The following is a 25844-nucleotide window of genomic DNA, read 5'->3' on the forward strand; positions in this document are numbered from 1 at the left end:
ACTGATGGGTATGATTCAGCAGAGGTTTTGATGGTGTCCAATAGGGACATTCAGAATGATTGGATCATGGATTCAGGGTGCACGTTTCACATGACTCCTAATCGAGATTTCTTGATTGACTTTCAAGAAAATGATAGGGGATCAGTTCTGGTTGGTGATAATGGTGCTTGTGATGTAAAAGGAATTAGGTCAGTTCGAATTGCAACACATGATGGTATGATCAAAATTCTTACAAATGTAAGGTATGTTGTAGAACTCAAACGAAATCTAATTTCTCTGGGCGAATTAGATAGAGCAGGTTATTCTTATAAATTTGAGAATGGAGTTCTGAAGATTATCAAGGGTTCTTTGGTTAAGCTGAAGGGGACCTTGAGGAATGGTCTTTATGTATTGGAAGGTATTGCAGTTTCAGGTAGTGCTGCTATTGTATCTGGGAAAGAAACAGATAAATCTATGTTATGGCATAACAGATTGGCTCATGTGAGTGAAAGAGGTCTGCAAGCTTTTTCACAACAAGGTTTTCTTGGAGAAGTTAAAGACATTGAGCTCCCATTTTGTGAACATTTCATAATGGGAAAGTCTACCAGAGTGAAGTTGGGAAAGGGAAGCATTCTACTAAAGAAATTTTAGATTATATTCATTCAGATTTGTGGGATCCTATAAAGGTACCTTCTATGGGAGGTTCGAGATACTTTATATCAATCATTGATGATTTTTCAAGAAAGATATGGATGTATCCACTAAAATAGAAGGATGAAGCTTTTGGAAAATTTCTTGAATGGAAAAAGAAAGTTGAGAACCAGACAGGCAGGAAGGTAAAATATCTAAGGACAGATAATGATTTAGAATTTATAAATAAAAAATTTGATAAATTTTGCAAATATGAGGAAATTACGAGGCATTTCACTGTTACTACACCCCACAGTAGAATGGTTTAACTGAGAGGTTCAACAGAACAATTATGAAGCGTACAAGATGTCTCTTGACAAATGCTTCATTACCCTTGAAATTTTGGGGGGAAGCTGCCCAAACAGCTTGTTATCTTATTAATAGAAATTCGTCTTCCACTTTAGGCCTAAAGACTCCTCAGGAGATATAGACAGGAAAACTCCAAGCTTGGATCATCTCAGAGTGTTTGGATGTTCAGCTTATGCTCATATTAAGGAAGGGAAGTTGGACAAGAGGGCACTGAAATGTATGTTTATTGGCTATCCTCAGGGTGTTAAAGGATATAAACTTTAGTGCTTGGAAGAGAGCAGAAATAAATGCATTATCAGCAGAGATGTGACCTTTAATGAAATAGAGATGCCATTTCGTGTCAAAGAGCAGCAGAAATAGCAGGCAGTTGATCAGGTTGAGGCAGAGGTTAGAATTAATTCTAAAGCACAACCATCAGTTAGTTCAGGTGATTCCAGTGATCAGTCATCCAGTTCTGATGGTAGACAGCCTCAACTGCAGAGAACTTTAATTGATAAGGGAGCTTTTGGTGAAGAAAGCTTAAGTGGCAGTGACCTAAAGAACTATCAGCTTACACGTGACAAGCCTCAGCGGGTGAGGCAAGCTCCTACGAGGTATGGTTATGCTGATTTAGTTGCTTATGCTCTTACTTGTGCAGCTGACAGTATTGAAGCAGAGCCTCTTACTTTTGAGGAGGCTATTGTATCTTATTCGAAGGAACAGTGGAAGGATGCTATGGAAGCAGGGTTGTTCTCGTTACAGAAAAATCAGACATGGTCATTGGTTCCAAAACCTCCTAATAAAAAACTCATTCAGTCAAAGTGGATTTATAAAATCAAGCCAAGTACAGGAGGTGGCAGCAAGCCTAGGTATAAGGCTAGATTGGTAGCCAAGGGCTACACTCAAAATGAAGGAGTTGACTTTCATGAGATTTTCTCTCCGGTGGTGAGGCATTCGTCTATTCGATTAATTTTATCTAATACTCTTCACTTTGATATGTTTGTTGAACAGATGGATGTTACCACGGCTTTCCTTCATGGTGAATTGGAGGAAGTGATCTACATGGTTCAACCTAAGGGCTATGAGGTGAAAAGAAAGGAAGACATGGTTTGTCGTCTTCACAAGTCCATCTATGGACTGAAGCAATCGCCGAGACAATGGTATATCAGGTTTGACACCTTTATTCTGAAGCAGAGGTTTCACAAGAGCTCATATGATGCCTGCATGTACTGGAAACTATTGTCAGAAAAGTATATATACTTATCTACTTCTGTATGTAGATGATATGATTCTGGTGTCTAAGGATTATTCTGAAATCTATGATCTCAAGAAATGATTGAGTAGTGAATTTGAGATGAAAGATTTAGGTGAACTGAAAAGGATCCTAGGCGTGGATGTGAAAAAAGATAGGGAGAAATGTTTGTTAACAATTTTGCAAGAGAGTTATGTGCATAAACTGCTTGAGAAGTATAATATGTCTAGTTGTAAGGAAATTTCGACACTCTTAGCATCCCATTTTAGGCTTTTTTCATCTCAATGTCCTATTACTAAACAAGAAAGGTTAGAGATGGCTAATATTCCCTATTGTAATGCTGTTGGAAGTATTATGTATTTGATGATTTGTACTAGGTCTGACTTAGGATATGCTATGAGTATGATAAGTAGGTTTATGTCAAATCCTGGGAAGGAGCATTGGAATGCAATTAAATGGGTGCTTCGATATTTGAAAGGCAGTGCCAGTGTATCATTGTGTTTTAGCAGAGATTGTGATAAATCAACACTGTGGAAGGCTTACCAGATGCAGATTATGCTGCAGACCTTGACAAAAGAAGGTCTCTATCAGGTCACATTTTTCGTTTGTTTGGTAATGTAGTCAGTTGGAAGGTTGCTCTACAGTCAGTTGTTGCCTTGTCTACTACTGAGTTAGAGTATATTTCAGTGGGTGAAGCTATGAAAGAGGCAGTATGGTTGAAAAGGATAGTTGGTGAGTTGTTGTCGCAGAAGTTCATTCCTATCGTCCGTTGTGATAGCCAGAGTGCTATTCATCTTGCGAAGAATCCATCTCATCACAAACGGTATAAGCATATCGATGTCAAATTTCATTTTATCAGAGAACTTGTGGCTCAGAAAGATGTTGACCTAGTCAAGGTTCATACAGTTGAGAATTTGTCAGATATGATAACCAAGGTTCTTCCAGCTCATAGGTTCAAATACCTATTAGATGGGCTGAATATTAAATCTGGATGATAGGAAGATTGGAGAACCAACTTGGCACTTAAATATTCTTGTTATGAGGGAGATTTGTAGAAAATAACAAGTTTTTTAAGTGGTTTTTCATTGGGTTTTTGGAAATTTAAAGGCCCAATGACATTATCGTAATTATTGAGCAGTGGCATTTTTGCAATTATCTCTTCTTCTTCAAAAATAGGGCAGTATTTTGTGTAACTCTTTTTTGGGGAGCAGGGCAGCCACAAGAGAATGAGAGATAGTCGCCTGGGGGTTTCGTCTGGTGAGCCGCAACCGCTGAAGTCCACGAGCCACTTGAGGCAAAAAGTCCGCCGCTGTCCGTGGGTGACGGGTCTGACGTGAGCAAGCGTCCGCAGCAGTGGCGTGGGTGTTCGACGAGATTGATTTCCATCTGGCGTGCGAGGTCGACGGCGAGGGCGTGGGTTTCGCGCTGATTCTTGCGTGGAGCGGCAGCAGTGCGAGATACGCGCGGGCCTGCGTGTGATTCGCCGGTCAGAGGCGATAGCACACTATTTTTGGGTTGTTTTGCAGCAGGTTGTTCTCAGTTTTCAGAGGCGACTTTGTGTGCGAATCTCTCGGTATCAGTGGATACAAAAATTACAGATTGGTGATTTAGTTGATTATCTGTAATTTGTAAAATTTCTTTATTGCTCATTAATAAATTAATTCAAGTTGGTTCTCAAAGTAGATGTAGATCAAACTGGTCGAACCACTATATATCTTGGTCTTCTTTACTGCTTTCGATTTATTTCTGCTGATTATTTGCGTTCTGTTTGGCCATCTATGTTAGGTTCAGAAACTCTCACATGATGGTTAGGTTGGGTTTGGTTCATTATTTAATAAGGTTATTTGGGTTGAAAAAATTCACAACCCGATTAATCGAATTGAGTCTAAAATGTACTTCAACCCATCTAATCCAAGCCACAAATACCCCTATTAATTTTTATGCATAGTTGGCCAATTTCGAGTACACCTAATTACATATTGTTTTGTAGAAATTGAGTATTTTGAGTGAAACTGAGCTCTTGGAGAATATATCGAGAAAATCATGAGCTTTTGGCCACTCCCTCTCTAATTATGTGCCTATTTATGGACCTCAAACCTTCATTATTATATATAAATGGCGAGACATGTTAAAGGATTGATATAATTAAATTTATCATAATCCATCAATCCAAACTTTTAAGTCAATCATGATTTAACATGGTATCTTATAGTGTCATTTTCTTCTCTAATTAATATTGATTATATTTCTATTTGTTAGGTCTTCGACAAATTTTCAAACCCACAAGCGATGAGAGTGTTAAAATGTTGATATAATTAAATTTACCATAATCCATCAACTTATTTTGAGTCATTCGGTGATTTAACATGGATTTAGAACAAGAAATCCCAATTAATATTGATTTTCACTTTTTAGGTCTTAAATAAATTTTCAAGTCCACAATAGAAAAGCAGGACCCATTCAAATTAATTGTGTTCTTTGATTGACAGACTATGAGATATTATATTTATATAGGTTTGAGATAAATATCCTTTTCATGACAAGTTGAACATTAGTATATGCTTAGATACATCTCAAAATAGTACCTATCTTTGTTTATTCTACAAAATTATCTAATCATAATTCTTCACGTGACGATTTTTTCTTACTCATTTTTTAAATAGAAAAATACTTAGACGCATCTTAGGTTGCACCTACTTTGTTCAGTCCACCCAAATATCTAATCACCATTTGCACATGGCAAAATCTTTTGTTTAAAAAAAATTGTATATTTTTTCGTTCGTGATTAAAAAGATACAAGGAGATTAGATTGATGCAGCCTGGGCTACTCTCAATTATTATTTTCTGAAATATTTTAAACTAAAAAATGTCAATGAGAGTAGGATATACATAAATATGTGGGTGCACCCAAGATGCTACCAAATATTGCTTTATCTCTATTGATACAAGGGGCATGCATAATAGCATATAAAAAATAATTGGGTTCATCTAAAAAATTTCTCTATAATTTCATCTCAATATAATTTTTATTTCTCTCTGTGAAATTTGTATATCTTCACAACTTTTTTTTAATTCTCTCTTTCATAAATTGTTCTCTCAAATTATACAGGGTTATTTAACTTTCACTCTTTCTCTTCTAACAATACCTCTTTGATTTCTCTCTCTAAAAAATATTTTTTTCAAAATTTTCTCTCTAAAATTTTACTTCTATCGGACTTTTCTTTGTCTCTCATAAATAAATCCGTCCTTTTTGGAAAATTTATTCGGTTTAAATTTCCTCTCGACGCAATTTTTCTTTATATTGCTCATTTAATTTTATTTCTTTAACATATCTCTTATTCTTAACTTTATCATCTCTGTGCAAGTGAGCATGATTCGATCGACATATATATGTGTTAATAACTAAGAGAAGTTAGTTGTGACTGAAATCCTCCTACTAGTTATTATATTCAAAGAAAAAGAAAACATAATCTCTCCATGATCTCTTTTCTATTCAACTTTTTTATCTCTAAATTTTTTTTTCCCTTCAAAACTTTTTCTTTATTTTTCTCTAACATATTACTCTCTAAATATTTTCTTTCACGCATCTAAAATTTGTTAGCAAAAATACCTTACATATATATTGAGTAGATAAATCCTAAAATCATTCATGTCAAATTGTGAAACGTATTGGATTCTATTGCAAGATTAATGATAGCTCTAAAATGGCTATTGTCTTCCTCAACCAAAACACGGAATGCCCTTAGTTGGATCTCTCTCTAGATGGGATTCAAGAAAGATTGACTGCTTATTGTTTTGGTATGTTGGTGACCATAGCCCTAAAGTCTTTTTATATACTAGTTCAATTAGGGTTCCCTTAGACTCTAATTAAATAGAAATTGGCTTCTATCCATTAAGCCCATACACAATTAGGAATCTAGGGTCTTAATTAATTAGATCACATAATATAGTCCAATCTAATAAAATAAGCCAATGTGATAAATTATTAATTCACATAAATAGCCCATACTTTAATTAAACGTATTATTATTTAAATACGTCTAACAATCTCTCACTTTGGCTATGTCTGTGTACCTAGTATAATTAAATCACATAAACCTTAAGCACATATAAACAGGTTATTTCAATAATAGAATTCCCCTTTAGTTCAATCTGGTCCATCTCTTGTACTAGCATGGAATCAAGGCGGCTTTCGTCACTATGTTGTGACTAAACCTTCCTTGATCATCAATTCCAATACATTCAATGATATAGATCAAGTATAGATGGATAGCATGGAAACTATATGCAAAGTGATCTAGATCATGCCTGTTTCTAACTGGTCAAAATTCTTTAGTGATGTCATTCTTAAAAAACTTTATGCTAAACCGCATGCATGATAAACCAGTACGGACAATAAGACATAAACCATCAACTTTATTCTATATAGAAAATAAACAGAATAAGGTCAAAGAACATCCTCAATAACAAACTCTCACTAAACCATGGAATCAAAAAAGTGACTAATACCCATATGAGCAACAAGCTCATAAAAAACTTTAGGTAGTAAACCTTTAATCAATAGATCTGCCACCATTGAGTTTATTCCTATGTGTTCTATCAAAATTTTACCATTCTGAATTCTTTCTTTAACAACCAGAAACTTCACGTCTACATATTTTGACTTTGTATTGATTTGGTTGTTATTGGCATACATCACTGTCGACATATTGCCTATGTCAACCACTATCCGTAGCCCAGTGACAAAATTTTGTAACCATATTCCATGATTGGATGTCTCATAACATGCTATAAAATTTGTAGCCATTGTAGAAGAAGTCATAAGTGTTTGTTTAACACTTTTCCAAGATACAGTTCCTCCTAAAGATATAGCCTGAAGTGGATCGCAAAGTGTCTTGATATCCAACATAATCAGAATTAAAATACCCATTGATCTCCAAAACTTCTGATCTCCGATAAGTGAACATATAATCTATTGTTCTTTGTAAATACCTTAGAACTCATTTAGCTGCTTTTCGATGATTCATCCCCTAGTTGCTCAAATATGTGCCTAACAATCCAACTATGGACGCAATATCTGTAGCTTACATAATTGAGCGTACATTAGATTTCCGATAGCCGATGCATAGGGAACCTTCTGCATCTCCTTAGTCTGAAGTACAGTCTTGGGGCATTGACCTAAATGAAATATATCACCTTTAGCGACTAGGGTATCTCCTGATGCACAATCTTTCATGCCAAATTACTCAAAATCTTTTCAATGTTATTCTTTTGTGATAATCTCAAAATACTTTGATAACGATCTCGCAGTATTTCAATTTATAATACAAAAGAAGCATCATCACCAAGATCTTTTATTTCAAAATTCTTTTTGAGAAATTTCTTAGTGTCATATAATAAACGTACATTATTACTTGTTATCAGTATGTCATCGACATATAACACTATAAAGATAGATTTACTCCCACTAAACTTGTCATATATACAATATTCCACTATATTCACCTCAAAAACAAAATGAGGTAATTACTTCATGGAATTTGTGATACTGTTGACGAGAGGTTTTCTTGAGACCATAGATGGATTTCTTCATTTTGCACACCATAGATTTTGAATTACTAGACATAAAGTTTTCTGGTAGCACCGTAAATCATCTCATCAATGTTCCCATTGAGAAACATAGTTTTTACATCCATCTGGTGTAGCTCTAAATCAAAATGAGCTATCAGTGCCATGATTATTCTAAAAGAGTCTTTCGATGAAATCGGAGAGAAAGTCTCTTTGTAATCAATGTCTTTCTTTTGAGTAAAACCCTTTGTAACAAGACAAGCCTTATATCTATCGATATTGCTATGTGAATCCCTTTTGGTTTTAAATATTCATTTACAACCTATGGGTTTCACTCATGATGGTAATTCGACAAATTCTCAAACGTCATTGTCCTTTATGGATTTTCTTTCCTCTTTCATAGCATTTATCCACTTTTGAGATTTAGAACTTTATATAGCTTGTCGGAAGTTGATTAGATCATTTTTCATTACGCCCATATCATCCTGATGTTCTTGAAGAAATACAATATAATCATCCGAAATTGCACTTCTTCTTTCTCTAGTGGATCTCCTTAGTGGCACTTTTTGAAGTTGTTGAGTTTGAACTTCAGGTTCAACAATGGGACTTCAATGTTGTCTTGTTCTATAATTGGTTCAATAGTGAAGTCATGAATTAGAGTCTAGACATCATTAATTAACACATTCTCCCCCCCCCCCTCCCCCGCCTTTTTTAACTCAACATCCTCAAGGAATCTAGCATTTTCTGTCTCAAACAATGATCTAAAAGTGGGATCATAAAATTTGAAACCCCGAGAGCACTCAGAACACCCAACAAAACAGCAGCTAATAGTTCTCGAGTCCAATTTTCTTTTGTTAGGCCTATAGGGCGTAGCCTCAACTGGACAATCCCAAATGTGAAAATGCCTAATACTACGTTTCTTTTCTATCCACAACTTATAAGGGATTTTAGCTACTGTTTTACTAGGTACTCTATTAAGGATATATGTTGCAGTCTTTAATGTCTCACCCCATAAAGAAGAATGACTAATCATACTTCTTACCATATCCTTAGGTGTTTTATTTTGCCTTTCTGCTACACCATTCATGCTGGGTTTGCCTGACATAGTGTATTGCGAGGCAATTCTACATTCTTCTAGGTATTTGGAAAAGGGCCCTGGATGTTGCTTACCTGATCCATCATATCTACCATAGTATTCACCAACACGATCAGATTTGACAACCTTAATTTTCTTTCAAAGTTGAAGTTTAACTTCAACTTTGAAAGACTTAAAAACGTCCAAAGATTGAGACTTCTCATGAATTAAATATAGGTACCTATCTCTTGAATAGTCATCTATGAATGTAATAAAATATTGTTGTCCATTCCATGAATCCATAGGGAATGGCAAATTTACGTCGAGCATCTGTTGGCACCTAAATCATCTTATGTTTATCTGTTTTTCTTTAATACATTCCACACAAACGTCAAAGTTACTTAAAACAAGGGAATCAAGGATTCTATCTGACACAAGTCTTTGAATTCTCTATTTAGAGATGTGACCTAAACACTTGTGCCGTAACATAGTGAAATTCTCATTTAATTTATGCTTTGTACCACATGAATTAGATAACATGATCTTGTTAAATGAAGAAAAAGAATTAAGCATATATAGATTATCAATTAAATAACTGGTACCAATAAGCTTGGAATCTTTAAAAAGACTAATTTTATTATTTTCAAAAGAACAAGAAAAACCAAATTTGTCCAAACTGAAAATAGAAACTAAATTTCGTCTGAATGACGATACAATAAAAGTCTCATTCAAATCCAAATAACAACCAATTTTTAAATGTAATCTAAAATTTCCAATAGCTTCAACTGAAACTGTTTTGCTATCGCCCACATAGATGAATCTTTCAGCATCACTTGGTAGTCTGCTCCATATGCAACCCTGCATTAATATACTTATGTGAGTAGTAGCACCAAAATCTACCCACCAAGTATATGTTCGTACAGAAGCTAAATTAACTTTAGAACAAACCAAAGTAAGAAGTTTATCCTTCTTTATACGCCACTTGACGTACTTGGGACAATTTTTTTTGAAGTGACATTTCTTTTTGCAGAAAAAACGAGGATTTTCAGTAGCCTGTTTCGTGCTCTTATTCTGTTGAGATGTCCCTTTCTGCAGCACCTGTAGATTTCTTTTTCTTCTTATCACGAGAGTCATTTGCCAAATGATCACTTTCTGTCCTTTCTCTCTTAATCTTATCTTCTGGCATACAATGTGAGATAAGCTCATTAAACTAATCTAGATAACAAAGACTACTTTGTAACATATTATTTTGACCAATCCAATCTAAAATATAATATATAATAATATAACAAAATTATTGTACAAAAATAATGGAAAAAGAACACCAAATAGAGTTTACCAAAATTCACCTGATAATTGTATACACATAATACAATTAAAGCAACATAAACTTGTGAATATCACCAAATATCATTAATCAAATTTAAATTTGAATTCACCAAAATATCAATCAAATTTAAATTCAAAACCACAACATGATTGATCGAATTTAAACATAAATTCACAATATGATTAATCAAATTTAAACTTAAATCATCAATCAAACTTTAGATTCAAATTCACATAACCATCCATTAAAAATTTAGATTTTAAATCCATAAAATTATTAATTAAAAAAACTAGATTCAAATTCACTAAATTATCAACCAATTCCTAATTTATCAATCCATTCCTAATCAAATAGGGATTACTAAAAGATTGATTAATTTCAGGAGATTAATTCTTGACAAATACAAGATTAACAATCAATTAAAAGAAGAAGAAAAAATTGAATTCAATCGGCAAGAAACCATTGAATTTACAATCAATTTTAAAAAGCTTCAACCACAAAACTGATTGAACTAAAGCTGCGTGAAACCATATTTCCTTTAAAAAAAACCACTCAGTTGCATAGAAAGTGCAAACTGCGGGCTAAGTTTTCCTTTTTATTTTATTTATTTATTCTTTTCTTAAACACATATCTACGAATTGTGGCACTAGATCACCGTAGGATCAAATTAATTTTCGCACGATGGAGGTCTGAAAATCGGTGCAGTGTATTTATTTATTTTTTAAAAATTCTTTAAACTTCTTTATCAAAAATAAATAAATCAAGATCAATGGTAAATGAATTAAAACCCGACAATCTAACATGAAATTCAAGCTCTGATATCCTAAGATGATTCATGTCAAATTGTCAAGTATATATACGTATCGGATTCTATTGAAAGATTAATTATGGCTTTAAAGTGGCTATTGTCTTTTTCAATCAAAACACCAAATGCTCTTAGCAGATCTCTCTAGATGGAATTCAAGAAAAATCGACTATTTATTGTCTGGTTATGTTGGGGACCATAATCCTAAGTTTCTTTATATAATAGGTCAACTAGGATTTCCATTAAACCTTAATTAACTAGGAATGAGCTTCTACTTCAATTAAGAATCTAGTGTCTTAATTAATTAAGATCATAGCTCATACTTTAATTAAACATATTATTATTTAAATACGTCTAACAAAATTTCCATGCTTAACTTTTCTCTTTCAAGAATATTTATATCTATCTTTAAAATTTTTATACATATGTCTCCACATATTTTCACTCTCTGAAACATTTTTTTTTTATCTCCCTAAAATTTTAAGAAAGTGAAAAACAAAAACTAAAAAACTATAATAATTAACAAACGCTCAATTTTCATAATCATTTGCAAAACACCATTGCATGAATATAAAAATCTCAATTCAATATTTATATAGTTCAGATTCCTAACTTTTCAAAGCGATTTGTTATACACAATTTTTAACATATTTTAATTAATTAAAATAATACGATCGTCGACCAAACAGTCAGAAGTTACATTTCTACGTGTCTTTGAATAAGAGGCGAAAATGTGTACTTTGAAAACTTATCTTCAAAAGAAAATATAGGACCACACAATCCACCAACTTGACACTCTTGACATTGAACTATTTTAAGGACACTCATTACTCTTGTCATTAGAATCCTTATTTTCAACCCTACCCTTCTTCTATCATCCTACTAGAAATACAATTGAAATCTTGCAAAACTAATTATCGCATCACATCTCTAAATACTCTGTATTATCCTAATCTACAAAGAAAATAAATTCCAAAGCTTTCATCTACCTCGGTCTTCTTTTTGCCGTCGTCCTCCTCCTCACCTCAAAGGAGGTAACCGTGGTTACGGTGGAGGACGAAAAATTGAGTGAGTTTAGTTTCGTTTCATCCCAAGTTTTCAAATTCAACATTTTATTATATGAGATTTATGAAAAAAATTGGTTTTTTTTCTTTCTTTTCTTTTTTCTTTCTTTTTTTTTTTTTTTTTTTTGTCAAGAATTAAAGTCTATACTTCATAGTAGTAAAATGATTTGGTTCATTTACCAAAGAAAGTTTAACTTCTTTAGTAAAGAACCAAATCATTCTCAATCTTTTTCTAAATATACTCGAACTTCTAAACTCGGGGTGAACCAAAATACTATCCCTGAGACAAATTATTTTCTTTCAATGTAACAAAATATTTGGAAATAATTAATAATAAACAGTTGTGCGACAAGTTTGAATGACGTTAACACTATCATCATAATCATACTCATTTATTGTACTAAAAAAAATTAGCTTATTTGAGTGTATTATTAAAGAAAGAAAGAAAAAATAGCTACTTATGCTCGTCAAAACTTAAAATCTTAAACTATCAATTAAAAATAAATGAGAATAATAATAGAAATTAAATTTGTGCTTAAGGTTCTAGTAAGGTAGAGTAAATATTAGGACAAATATCAATTTATATTTATGTAATATTATTGTTGGGTGACTTGACTTTCTTCTTCTATCTCTTTTTCTCTCTTCATTTTTTGGGAAATTTGTATGGATGGTCCCTATTTAGGGGTCTACTTGAAATTTGGTCTCACTTTAAAACACGCTCGAATTTAGTCTTCGACTTAAATCAATCGCGTGTGAAAGTACCGTTTTAACCCCAAAAATGCGTGTGAGGCCAGACGCAACCCGAATTTCTCATTCTTTCCTCTCCTTCCTTCATCCCATTCCTCTTGCTCCTTCGTCTCGTTCCCCATTTCATATTGCTCTCCACTTTTTCCTTGATTTTTTCCCCTCCTTTCCTCTCATTTCTTCTTCTCGCTTCTTCCTTTCGTTTCTTCCTTCGCTTCTTCCTCTCGTTTCTTCCTCTCACTTCTTCCTCGCATTTCTTCCTCTAGCTTCTTCCTCATCAATTTTGTAGTTTTTTTTCCTTTGAGTTTTTGTTAGTAACTCAAAACTGCAAATTAGTTTTTAAGTTGGTCTAGTCAATTCCTAGTTTCTAGGAAATAGTTAAAGTTATTTTTAGTTGTAGTCAAGTCTAAGTTCCTATTCTTGTGAAGTTAGTAGGATTAGTTGCTAACATTGTGGAATTTATTTTTAGATTCAAGATATGTATTTATATGGAGTTTTCTAGAATGAAATACACACACTTCCCATTTTTCTTATTTCCCTCTCATTAGTTAGAATAACAATGGTATTTCTTAAGGGATTTGTGAGTGAGAATCAGTGAAATATCTCTGAGAGAAACTGAGTGATACACTTGTGAGAGTTGTTAGAGATGGAATTAGGATCAAAGAGTCTTTCTTCATTGGCTCCACCTATGTTTGATGGTGAAAACTACCAGGCATGGGCTATCAGAATACAAGTCTACATGGAGGGTTGTGATTATTGGGAAGCAATTGAGCAAGACTTTGAGATTGCTCCATTTCCTAATAACCCAACAATACACCATATCAAGACTCACAAGGAGAGGGTCAGCTTGCCTATATGCAGTTGTGTCTCCTGTCATATTCAACAAAATTATGACCTTGAAGTCGGCAAAGGAGATTCGGGAGTTCCTCAAAAGTGAGTATGAAGGTGATGAGAGAATTAAAGGCGTGAAAGTGTTGAACTTGGTGCGAGAATTCGAGATAATGCAAATGAAGGATTCTGAGTCCATTAAAGAGTAGTCAGATAAGTTGATTGGGATTGCTAACAAGGCAAGAGCATTAGGAACCAATTTATTTGACAATAGATTGGTCCAGAAGATTCTAGTTTCAGTACCTGAGAGATATGAAGCAACCATTGCTTCCTTAGAAAATACTAAAGACCTCTCAAAATTCAAGGTGATAGAAGTGGTTAGTGCTTTGCAAGCACAAGAGCAAAGGAGGTTGATGAGACAAGAAGGAAGCATTGAGGGGGCATTGAAAGCTAGAGTGCAGCAAGGAGAAGGTGGAAGAGAGAAGAAGGGAAGTGGCAGCAGTAGCTCAGAGTCTGCTGCAAAGAATGCTAGTAGTACATGCAAGCACTGTGGGAAGCAAAATCATCCACATTTTAGATACTGGAAAAGGCCAGATGTGAAATGTAGAAGATGTCATTTATTGGGGCACATTGAACGATTCTGTAAGGAAGCAAAAACTCAACAGCAAGGAGGAGCACATGTTGTAGTACAGCAAGAAGAAGATCAACTCTTTATGGCTACTTGTTTCTCATCAGTCACTCAATGTGATGGTTGGTTGGTTGATAGTAGGTGTACCAATCACATAACAAGTGACAAAGAGTTGTTCAAGGATCTTGACAAGTCATTCAAGTCAAGGGTGAAGATAGGAAACAGTGAATATCTAGAAGTAAAAGGGAAAGGCACAGTGTCAATAGAGAGCTGTGCTGGAACCAAGTTGATTACTAAAGTGTTGTTTGTCCCTCAAAATTGATCAAAACTTGTTAAGCGTTGGTCAATTAGTAGAAAAGGGATTCAAAGTGTTATTTAAAGAAGGAGAGTGTCTCATTTCTGATGCTAATGGGAATGAGTTATTCAAAATAAAGATGCAGCATAGGAGCTTCTCGTTGGATCCACTCGAGAAAGAGCAAATAGCTTTCAAGTGTCAAGTAAATGACACTGAGTTATGGCACAAGAGGTTGGTATATTTTCATTAAAAAGGATATGCCCGAGTTTGGAGAATTGATTTTTCTGAGACTTTTGCACCAGTTGCAAGAATGGACACAAACAGGTTGCTACTGGCTGTGTCAGCTCAGCATGGATGGAAGGTGTATCAGCTAGATGTGAAGTCAGTATTCCTAAATGGAGTATTAGAAGAAGAGATATATGTTGAGCAACCAAACGGATTCATCATACCAGGATAAGAGCAGAAGGTTTATTTGTTGAAGAAGGCTCTCTATGGGTTGAAGCAAGCTCCTAGGGCATGGTACAGTAAGATGGATGATCACTTGCTGAACCTGGATTTTGTGTGAGTCGTTTTCAAGCTCTTAGGAGAAAGTTAGGTGTTTGCAGTATTTGAGTTAGGAGGAGAATGTTAGTAACTCAAAATTGCAAATTAGTTTTTGAGTTAGTCTAGTCAATTCCTAGTTTTTAGGAAATAGTTGAAGTTATTTTTAATTGTAGTCAAGTCTAAGTTCCTATTCTTGTGGAGTTAGTGGGATTAGTTGCTAACATTGTGAAATCTATTTTTAAATTCAAGATATGTATTTATATGGAGTTTTCTAGAATGAAATACACACTTCCCATTTTTCTCATTTCTCTCCCATTAGTTAGAACAACAGTTTTTTCCTTCATTTGAATTCTCACTCTCGTTTTTTGCTCTCGTTTCTTGGTCTCACTCTTGCTTCTTCCTCTTATTCTAATTCACGCTCTTACTGCTCTTACTTAATCTTTGATTCGAGAAGAAGAATACGACGTCGACATAAACAGAAGAAATCATCGGAAAAGGAGGGCAACTAAAGAGTGTGGAAAGGAAATCTCACCAGAAAATGGAAAAAGGTGGCATAAACATAAATCATCGGAAAAGAAAAGAGGGAAATCGCTGAAAAACAAAGGGCGTCATAAAGAAGAAATCACCAAAAAAGAAAAAAGGAAGAAAGGAAAAAAAAAATAATAAATAATAAATCTACAAAAGAGAGAAGAAAGAAAGAAGGAAAAAAATGTTAAAAGGGTAAATTCACAGAATGATCACATTAGCACGAAATCAAGCAAATTGAGAAGTTGATGGCCGCCATCGGTACCAATTTCCCTTCTCAGAGAACTTTTTCATAATGTTGTTTCCCTCATTCACCAATCCCTTCTCATAGTCATATCTCATTTTCCCATACTAATTGATAGTGCACAAAGTAAGCTCTTTTTATAGCTTATTTGTTCCTAGTTTTGATGCGTAATTGACAAATTTTGAGTACACATCATTATTTATTATTTGGTAGAAATGGAGCATTTGGAGCTATACTGACCTTTTGGAGAATACATATAGACATAAAGAAAATCATGAGTATTTGAGTAAAAAATAAAATAAATAAAGCTTTAGAAAGAAGAAGAAAAAATTGAAGACAATGTTATAACATTAACAATTTCATGTTACATTATCACATGTTGCAATAGCAATGCGAAATAGTAACTTATATTGGATCATGGGGATGATCGTGCATCTCTCTAAATAGTAACAAACAAGTAACTATAAAGGATTGTTTGGGAGACCGTAATGAAATAGATTTGGATTGTAATGTAATCCAAAAGCCATGTTCGGACTGAGCAATTTGGGCCCGATTTGTAATATTAAACTTATTCCATTCCGACATTTTTTAACCCAACACTCTTTCCCATCGTTTTCACGTTTCACAATCCCATTTCTATTCTGCTTTCGATTTCTCATGCATTCCAACACTTCTCTAATTCCCAGTAATCCAACCAGGACACATGAGCATAGAAAGTTTGGGCAAGTACACCAAGGAACAAGCTATGGAAGAAGTTTGAGTGAAAAAATGTAAATTGATTAATCTTTTGAATGGTGTCGAGATCAAAACATGGGTAGATATTGTCTGATCCCACGTTAGAAAGATGAGAAGATCTCACACTCTTTATAAGGTGCATGGGTTAGTCGCTTCATTGTTAATTAACATTTAGATGGAACTATAATATAATATCTAAGTGTATTGGAACGAACTGTCTTTCCTAGTAAAAATAAAGTTTCATAACTATGTGAGTCCATGGTAAGGAGCAAGAACCATACAAACATAATATGAGCTTATATAAAGAAAGAAATGTGAACAGAACCTAATCTTCAAAGAAAATAAAATTGAGACTACCGTACACCAACTTGACTGAATTGTAGGGACACTCTTTACTTGCCATTTAATTCCCCTCCCAATCTACCTTCTGGCTTCTTTCATCCTTCCATAAATACATATGAAATCCTCCAAAACTTCTCATCTCATCTCTCCAAATACTTTATTTTCTAACCTATAAGAAAATGAGGTCCAAGCCTTTCATCTTCCTCGGTTTACTTTTCGCCGTCATCCTCCTTTTCTCCTCGGAGGAGGTAATGGTTACGGCAAGGGACGTGAGAATGAGTGAGTTTCATTTTCACACCTTCATTTGACAATGTAATGTCTTTACTTTTATTCGTTTAATTTATGTCATTTATGTTGATTTTAATGATAACATAGTAGAAGAAGCTATGATGGAAACCGGAGGAGTTGATAACGTCAAGCGCAGCGGTTTCAGAGGCAGACGTTTTAGATTTGGTGGTGGAGGCCACCATGGACAGGACCATTGCCACCACGGTTGTTGTCACCACCACCATGGCAGTTGCAGCAGGTGCTGCAGCTTTGCTGGTGAGGCTGTTGATGAACAGCCCCAAGCCAAACCTAACTACTAACCACACTTTGTTGTTTCAAAGTTCAAATAAAAACTTTCTGATGTATTAGTACAAAAGGGGGGTTAGTTAATCTCTTCTAGCTTGAGATTAATTGTGTAGTTGAAGCTTTATTTGTAAGTTTATTATTATGATAAGTATGGTTCTTTCTTTCTTTTCTTTTTCTTTTTTCAAGTACAACAATCTGAGGAAAGACACGAAGGTCGAACCTCTAATAGCAAACTAATTACAATGATCCAAGAACAAAGGGTTACGGATAATGACCTTTTTCCCTTTCCCATATTATTATTGTATGATATAATAATTGTTCCAAAGAAATTATAGCCTAATTAACAAAATTTTCTAGTTCAAAATTTCAAGAAAATGAATATACAGTACCCTACTATTTCCTCAGGAGGGTGTAATATGAGCACCATATAAAATAGGGCTCTCCTGAAACCATAACCAAACAGTAGAATAAGCTAAACTGTAACCATTTTTCTTCCTGTATTATATCCTCCCAATAAATAAATTTAATCAGAAGGAAAAAAATTGCTGAGTTTGCTTTTGTGAGTAGGGCTCTCTCTATTAAGAATTTGCACTTTTAATGGCTGAGGATTCTTCCCGAGACTCTTCCTCATTTTGAACTGAAGCAGTGTCCTCCATTGCCAAAGCACAAGTTTGGTTAACCAAGGACACTTCGGTCCCGTCCATGGAAGTTTCTGTGTTTGTATCTGAAACATTACCATCGTTCAAGTTTAACAGCTCAGACTCCCCTGCTTGTTGCAGCAGGCTCCAGTACATGATGCTAGCAGTCAGTATAAGGATCATCTTTTGGTTCACCTGTCAAAAGTTGGCATGGCAGAACAAGAATTCAATCGGAGTTTGAATGGCAACACTTATAACAGCAGTTTTTGTAAAGATTAGGCATATCTACAAGCAACTTACTTCAATAATATCTTCAGGTAGCAAGAAAAGGGAGCAGCCGAGTTTTCGGGCAACACTAATAATATATGTCGCATTCAGCTTCTTGTCTTCCTCTGCAATTCGATATTTTTACACTGTAAGCTTTCCAAACCGGCTCGGAAAAGTTGAAACAATCCCACATTCAAAAAAATGGAACTTTAAGAAAAAGAGCATAAAAGACTTACCAGTTTCTCCTTTTGTAACAACAGCCCAATTCACCACTCTTGGCTCCACAGAACTAAGAAGCTCAAGGAAGAAGATTCCATTTGAAAGGTTCTTATCCTGAAACCAGAAGTTATATCATCCAGGTGAAACAATCGACTACAGAACTTCGACGACGTAAAAACACATTCTACAATTATATACCTTGAAACCCTCCATTTGAGAGGTTCTACCGGCTTTCTTCACTTTGTTGTTAGCCCAGTTCAGGATATCAGCATCTGTAATCTCTTTGCCTTCTTTACCTTGAGAGTGTGATCTCAGGTTTCTCAACAGTTGTAGCATGGTAAACCTCATCAGTTGCCATAGAAATGCTGCTCAATAAGAAGGTAATTGTCTTTAGATGTTTGGTCTTGTAATTTCTACCTCTCGTTTAAGGATCTCTAAGTCTCTATTACAAAATGGGAATTTTGAATCAACAGTAAAATCATGGTTTGATCAATACCTTCAAAACACATCAAAGTAAAAGGGCGTCCATCATTTTCACGAGCTAATAATTATGATGTAAGAACTAAAGTTCATACTTCATAGTATATAAACAAGAACATGTGAATAAACAAACTATCTTTGCTAAAGGAATCAAATCATTCTTATTCGATTTCTGGATATATTTAGCTAAAAAGTGCAGTCTATGAATCTTTCCGCTGTCAACTAATAAATCAAACAAATCATAAACACAACATAATAGCATCTCATTTCAAGATTGAACGTGAATGTCAATTAAAATTCTAGAGAAGAGGAGAGAAATTGTGTAGTTACCCAGTATAAGTTTCTTGTTTCCCTGCACAATATCATTCCCAGCTACGTTAACAAGAGAAAAATTTAACTCCTTCCCAAGTTTTATCACTTGGTTGCAATTCTCAACTTTTCTAAATGGCATCTTGATAGGAGGCTTTGTTGCCTGTTTCCAGATTACTGATCCAGGAGAAACCTTGTCAAGAACTTCCAAAAGAACCCATCTGCAGTAGGGACGTCATATCTCAAGCTTGTCCATAAAAAGGAGGATATACAGTTGATTCATAAGTTAGGCTAAAACGAAAACAATACCCATTACGGACGTCCTCAAAAAGATTGTTGACATATGTGGCTGTGCCAAGACTGTTGATCCACAATCGGAAGCACCGCTCTTCCCGCGAAGTTTGGGCATCATCAGTCATCATTTCAGCAAATGACATTTTTGAACTATCCACAGTCAACCCATTCCTGCATTACAAGTATGCAATTCAAATTAGACATAGGCTATGCAGCATCAGATATTTTGAACCTCAGTGAACCATACCGCTACAGACAACAAGATGAAATAAGATTTAAAATTTTGATCAACTATCGACACGTTCACTTAGAATATTAAAAGATTAGATAACATTTTTAGAATGAGAAAGAAGGCACATCCACAGTTTCAAAGAGGTAAGAACTTCGCAAAGGATTTAGAAGAAGCTGCCAAGAAGGCTTGAAAATGGTTGAGTCTGAAACAAACATGAAGGACAAAATTATGTTTCTCACCTGTGCTGAAAAATTTGGGCAACAAATGCAAGATTAAGATTTGGTGAACCCTCAACAATGTCCTTGGGGGTAATATATCTCTTACAATCCAATTTTTCTGCAAGCTCAAGAACCATATTAGCTCGTTCAGTAGGATCTTTAACATTCAAAGTCCCTGGACCAGAGAACTCTGGTGCAAGAGCATTGAGCAGATAGGCATATGCCTCCCCATCCTGCAAATGAAAAAATTGATTACTTAAATCAATATATAAAACACGGCCTCACTAAATACTTTTTCCAAATATTTTAGTGAGTCTAATTTTTCTAGTTAATGTGGGGGCCAGGCTCTAACAGAGATTTCAATGTGGTTAGACAAGATAGGATTCTGAGTTCCAGTTCTAAGTCCTGAAATGTGCCAATCACATAGAACATAATTTTCACTATACATTTTTCTCCAGAAAAGTCATTCTCAAATCGAATACTGACAAACGTTAGAAAATGGGTAAAGCATGCTCACGGAGGTCATCACTTCACATGGAAGCTAGAGCAAAAAAGGACAAGAATGGATCTAACTAAGACAATTAATTTCGTGCTTGAAAAGAGAAGAACAGATCTAACTATGTCCAAATGATCAAACATCGAGAATCCATTCAGAAATGAAATGTAAAGAAATTGAAAGGAACATCACTTTTATAATCAAGAATCAATTCACCCTGAGAAGTACTAAAGCATGAATCAATTAAAATTTCTGAGCAATATATACAACCAGTGGGTATCTTCTAACCTTCACATCTGATGAAAAGTTTGTGACTTGTTTCTCATAGCCAGCTTTTTTCAGATGAAAATTCATCCATTTGAGTAAGACTTTCTCTGGTGCTAACCCTATGAGTTCTTCCACTTCCTGCGAGGTTATTGATAATATTTGTTAGAATTGTTACAAATCATCAACCACCCTATGATAATAGCTAAAAGAAAATGATTTTCTCCAATAGCCCAACAAATCAACTCTTATCATCAAGATATTATCCCAAAAAAATCACCTTGCTATCATCTACCAGTTCCACAAGTTGAGGAGTTTTCTTCAGATTAAGATCAGCCAGCACTTGAATCTACATTCCCAGCACAGTAAAAGAGGTAAATAAAACTAATTCCCAATAGTGAAAACCTCGAAAAAAAAAACAAACATTTTATGGTATATGTCCTTAAACAAAAAACATTCGAAAAGAAAAACGAAGACGACGAATTTGTCAATACCTTAATTATTTGTGATATCAGCCCAAGCAGCAGGTGCGGCTAGAAAATAAAATTAAAAAAGGGACAAAATTAGTAAACTATACATTAAATTTTATTTAAATGAATATATGCTAATATGAAAATTCCAATAGATGGCCAGAGAGGTAGTTTTAACGCACTCTCGCTTCAACCAAATCTTGTGTGCCAATGTTAACCACTGTGCATCCAATAGCTTTTGCAGAGTTAAGGCCGAGAGTATGGTTTTCATTTCTCTCCCATGGATTAAGGACCTTTTTTGTATTGATAGCTCGTTCATCTATGGTCCCTGGAACAGCTACATTGATAAGCTTACTGCACAGGGCAATCAAAAGCATAAACAGAGATTATTACAATCTATCAACACAAAGTTGAACATTGAAACGTCTAAATTCAAGTTGTTTTGACTACCAGAGAAGAACACCGTCTTTCGCAAGGTCAAACAAATCATTGGTACTTGGATCTAAAGGGAGATAGTTCTTCAGAAATGGATCTTCACCCAGAAAACTGTTTATGTGTGCAACATAAGATGCCTTCTCAGATTCGTTAATTGCATGATGAAACGTAGTTGTGGCAGTCTTGAGGAACGAAGAAGAGCTTTTAGATCCCCCTGATTTAGCTGTTGCTCTGCCTTGTAAATCTAGATATGCCTACAGTAATGAATCTCATAAATTCAACCACTTCAAAACAACTTATGCTTGTAGAAAAGAAAATCAACATTCCCTGAGAGGAAATAGTTAAAGTTCAGCATAAACAAAAAGAAATTCAAATCCCATCGTAAATACTCACCCTAAGATATGACTCAAAATCGATTTCTTCGCCCACGTCTCTACTTGTCTCCTTCAAGAAATCTTTAATCTCATCCTCAGTAAACATTTCACTGAAAGCTTTCAGTTTCACAAAAACAGGAGGCAAATCTTCCACCGTGACACGACCCGATTGGCTCCTTACCGAAAGAAACTAAACAAAACCAATTCTCATATCAACTGAAAAGAATTCAAAATTTACCAGAAAAAATAACCAAAACAACTCGAGTAGTTCAAGTATTAGAAACTTAGATGCTTACTCTGGATTTGAGGGTACGAAGCTCGACTTGGGTGAATTGACTTTGAAGCCATGGATCAGAAACAAGAACACCCACAAAGCTTGACATCTTGACCTCTCTTTTTGCAGAATCTCTCAACACAAAGAAAACTTCCTAACTACTGAAACAATAAATTCCAAATTTCCAATCAAATATATATCCACAAAAGCAATGAAACCACTCCTATAAACGTGAAAGACAACCATGAAACAAACAAACAAAAAACTATACCAATCACAATGAAAACAATATGTAAGACATAATCATCATCATTGACAAAACGAGAGATCCCATGAAACGAAAAATCAACAAAAACCCAGTTGAAGAGGCGTAGTTCACAAACAATTCAACATACTATGCATAAATGTTCAAACACAAGACTTGGGGATTTATCAAATAGTGTCAAAATCAATAAATTGAATGGAAATAAGGAAAACCCAGATAGGAAAAAACAATTAAGAGGCATATTTTACAAGCAATTCAACATACTGTGCATAAATACTCAAACACAAGACTTGGGGATTCATCAAATAGTGTAATATCAACAAATTCAATGGAAATAAGGAAAACCCAGCTAGGAAAAACAATTAAGAGCCATAGTTTACAAACAATTCAACATACCATCCATAAATGCTCAAACACAAGACTTGGGGATTCATCGAATAGTATCAAATCAACAATTTCAATGGAAATGAGGTAAACCCAGAAAGGAAAAACAATTAAGAGCCATAGTTTACAAACAATTCAACATACTGTGCACAAATACTTAAACACAAGACTTGGGGATTCATCGAATCGTATCAAATCATCAAAAACAATGGAAATAAGGAAAACCCAGATAGGAAAAACAATAAAGAACAGTGGAAAAGGGAATTAAAAGACATCATACCTAGAGAAAAGGTCATAAAATTGAGGTGGGAACGATGAGATTAATAAAAAAAAAGCAATGTCGTGATGAAAAAAGAGATGTGAGGAGGGGAAAGAAAGGGGTGGGAATGAATGAGGATATGTGAAGGCGAATGGAATAGGGACAGGAATAGCCGAGGAAAACGAGAGAAAAGCGTGCTTGTTTTGAGGAACTGCTGAGAGAGAAACCAGAAAAATGGGGAGCCAAAAACCAAATTCAGCCACTGGAAGCCTTAAATAAATAAAATGTGATTTAATTAAACAAATATTTTCGTTTCCTTCATGTTTTCATTCTACAGAGAGTTTTGAAAATGAAAAATCTTTAAATAATGAAAAATCTTTAAATAATGAAAAATCATTGTTTACTCTCTCATTTGTAATGAATTTCTTAATCATTACGCAATCTTTCTTGTTGGGTGTCTTTAATTTCCATTAATTAATGCACGAATGGCTTGGTATTAATGTTCAACACAAATTCAAACTCTCATATTAACTACAAAACTTGAGGGAAAAAAATTCTTCTCTGAAGTAAAAAATGAAAAAAAATTAAGTGGAAAGATTCCACCACAGTAATTGATTTCTTATCTTATCCAGCATTAATTGTTTAAACGATAATCGATGTTTTATCCCATAAAAAAATTAACATTTTTTTTTGTTAATTTAGAGAAAGTTTATAGTAGTTTAACAGGCATTCTCGACTATCATTTATTATTGAATATAGATGAGTAATGCAAAATGAAGAGAGAAATAGAGAATGAGTAATATTCTACCTATTTTTTCTTGTAAGCAAGCAAAGAATCCAACTTTTTAACCTTTTTTTATAGTTCAAACAATTACGAGGTGCAAAATCGAATCACCACCCTACAGGATGGTAATGAGTGACTTATCTACCTAATTATGTATAGATTGGTGAATCTAACTTTAAACTCGAGTTTTCAAAGTGATTTAATCATTTATATTGAGTTTTTGGTTCCCTTTCTTAAATTATTATTATTATTATTGGGATAATTACAAATATCTACCCAAAATAAATAGCAACCAATCGAACCCTAACTTAAAAAAATTTACAAATGCAACATAATTTTTTTAAAACAAAAAATCATCATATCTTTATCTTGCCCATCTAGTAGATGTTTATGATCTAGAGACATAAATCAGTAATACATATCTATTTGCACTTTAAAATTGCTTAAATTATCTGTCTAATTATAATTCAATCGCCAACAAGAACATAATTCAACACGACATGATGGGTGAACAGCATATTTTTTGGGTTTGGACATGGCACAAAACCAAACATGGAAACATTTTAGGCCCATACTTGTTTTTACATGTCTGTCTGGAATGCAAATGCATTGTCCAATCCATTGATTGGACTTGAAATTTGAGGTCATATTTCCTTGGAGGTGAATGAAATGGACAGGAAGAAGAATCATTATTGGTTAAAAAATCATTTGGGTTATTATAGTTTAAGATTTATTCGATTTGGTTATAATACTTTCAAATGTTTAATTTTAGCATAACATCTCGAATTTTTAGATAATTTTTTATTAAATTATCTTAAAATGTTTAGGTGTTATTTTGTTGATTAGGGGCTAAAAATTTAATTTGGAAGCTAAGTTAATTAAATTAGATAATATTTGTAAAGAATTAGAATTTTTAATTCAATTTAAAGAAAAATTTGATTAATTTATTTGGAGATTTGCAATTTGTGACAGAATTGAATTTCGTTTTGGAAGCTTAATTTAATTTGAGGTTTGAAAAGAAGAGGGAAAAAATATTTAATTATGTATATTTTATTATTTGAGAATTTTGAATTTTATTTGAGGGAAATTGGATTATTATAATAAGATAATTCAATTTTTAATCCTAGAAGATAGAAGATATTGGATTTTGGAAAAGATTTGAGATACTGAGCCTAATTTAATTAGAGTTAATTAATAAAAGATTTTGGAATTTAAAATGAATTTGAAATTTAAGAGGGAAGGGGAAAGAATGAATTATATATATATATATATATATATCAATGTTTTGGGGTTTCTTCACTACTACAAAAAAATGTAATACTTGATGCTTAGAACTTTTAAGTACTTGACGTTTTTATTTAAAAAAAAAAAAAAAAAAGTCAAGTAACATGTAAATTTGATGAAAAACATCAAAATGTAGAGGTTGGCAGAAATTTTCAGATTTGATACTTTATAAATATTAAGTAATTTGTGGTTTAATTGTTTTAGGGATTCATATATTAAAATGATGAAAAATTGGGGGAGGTGCCCCCAATTGGCAACCCCACACCTCTTCTACACGTTTTCATCTCTCTCCCTCCTTTGCCAACCCCTTCCCACGCCTGCCTCTTCACAGTTCGTGTGTTCTGTAGATTTATTGAAGAAGCACCATGTAAAAGTATATTAATGTGCAGT

General features: G+C 34.0%; 1 protein-coding gene across 2 annotated transcripts; it reads right to left on the minus strand.

The window, feature by feature from the left end:
• Positions 1-17751: 17751 nt before the first annotated feature.
• On the minus strand, positions 17752-23719 carry LOC120078357 (fimbrin-5-like). Of its 2 annotated transcripts, none has more exons than XM_039032614.1 (15): positions 23408-23719; positions 22501-22636; positions 22224-22394; positions 21846-22084; positions 21578-21749; positions 21420-21458; positions 21206-21274; positions 20950-21066; positions 20187-20398; positions 19731-19886; positions 19443-19642; positions 18831-18997; positions 18650-18746; positions 18447-18538; positions 17752-18341 (listed from the first exon to the last, which is right to left on the minus strand). In XM_039032614.1, the coding sequence occupies exons 2-15, from the start codon at positions 22585-22587 to the stop codon at positions 18087-18089; spliced, it is 2073 nt and encodes a 690-aa protein (XP_038888542.1). In that variant the 5' UTR covers positions 22588-22636; positions 23408-23719; the 3' UTR covers positions 17752-18086. The 2 variants fall into 2 exon arrangements, with proteins under 2 accessions (XP_038888542.1, XP_038888540.1); XM_039032612.1 differs by having other exon boundaries at positions 22501-22639.
• Between the last annotated feature and the right edge of the window lie 2125 nt (positions 23720-25844).

Source organism: Benincasa hispida, chromosome 5, assembly GCF_009727055.1.
Source record: "Benincasa hispida cultivar B227 chromosome 5, ASM972705v1, whole genome shotgun sequence".
NCBI classification, from domain to species: domain Eukaryota; kingdom Viridiplantae; phylum Streptophyta; class Magnoliopsida; order Cucurbitales; family Cucurbitaceae; genus Benincasa; species Benincasa hispida.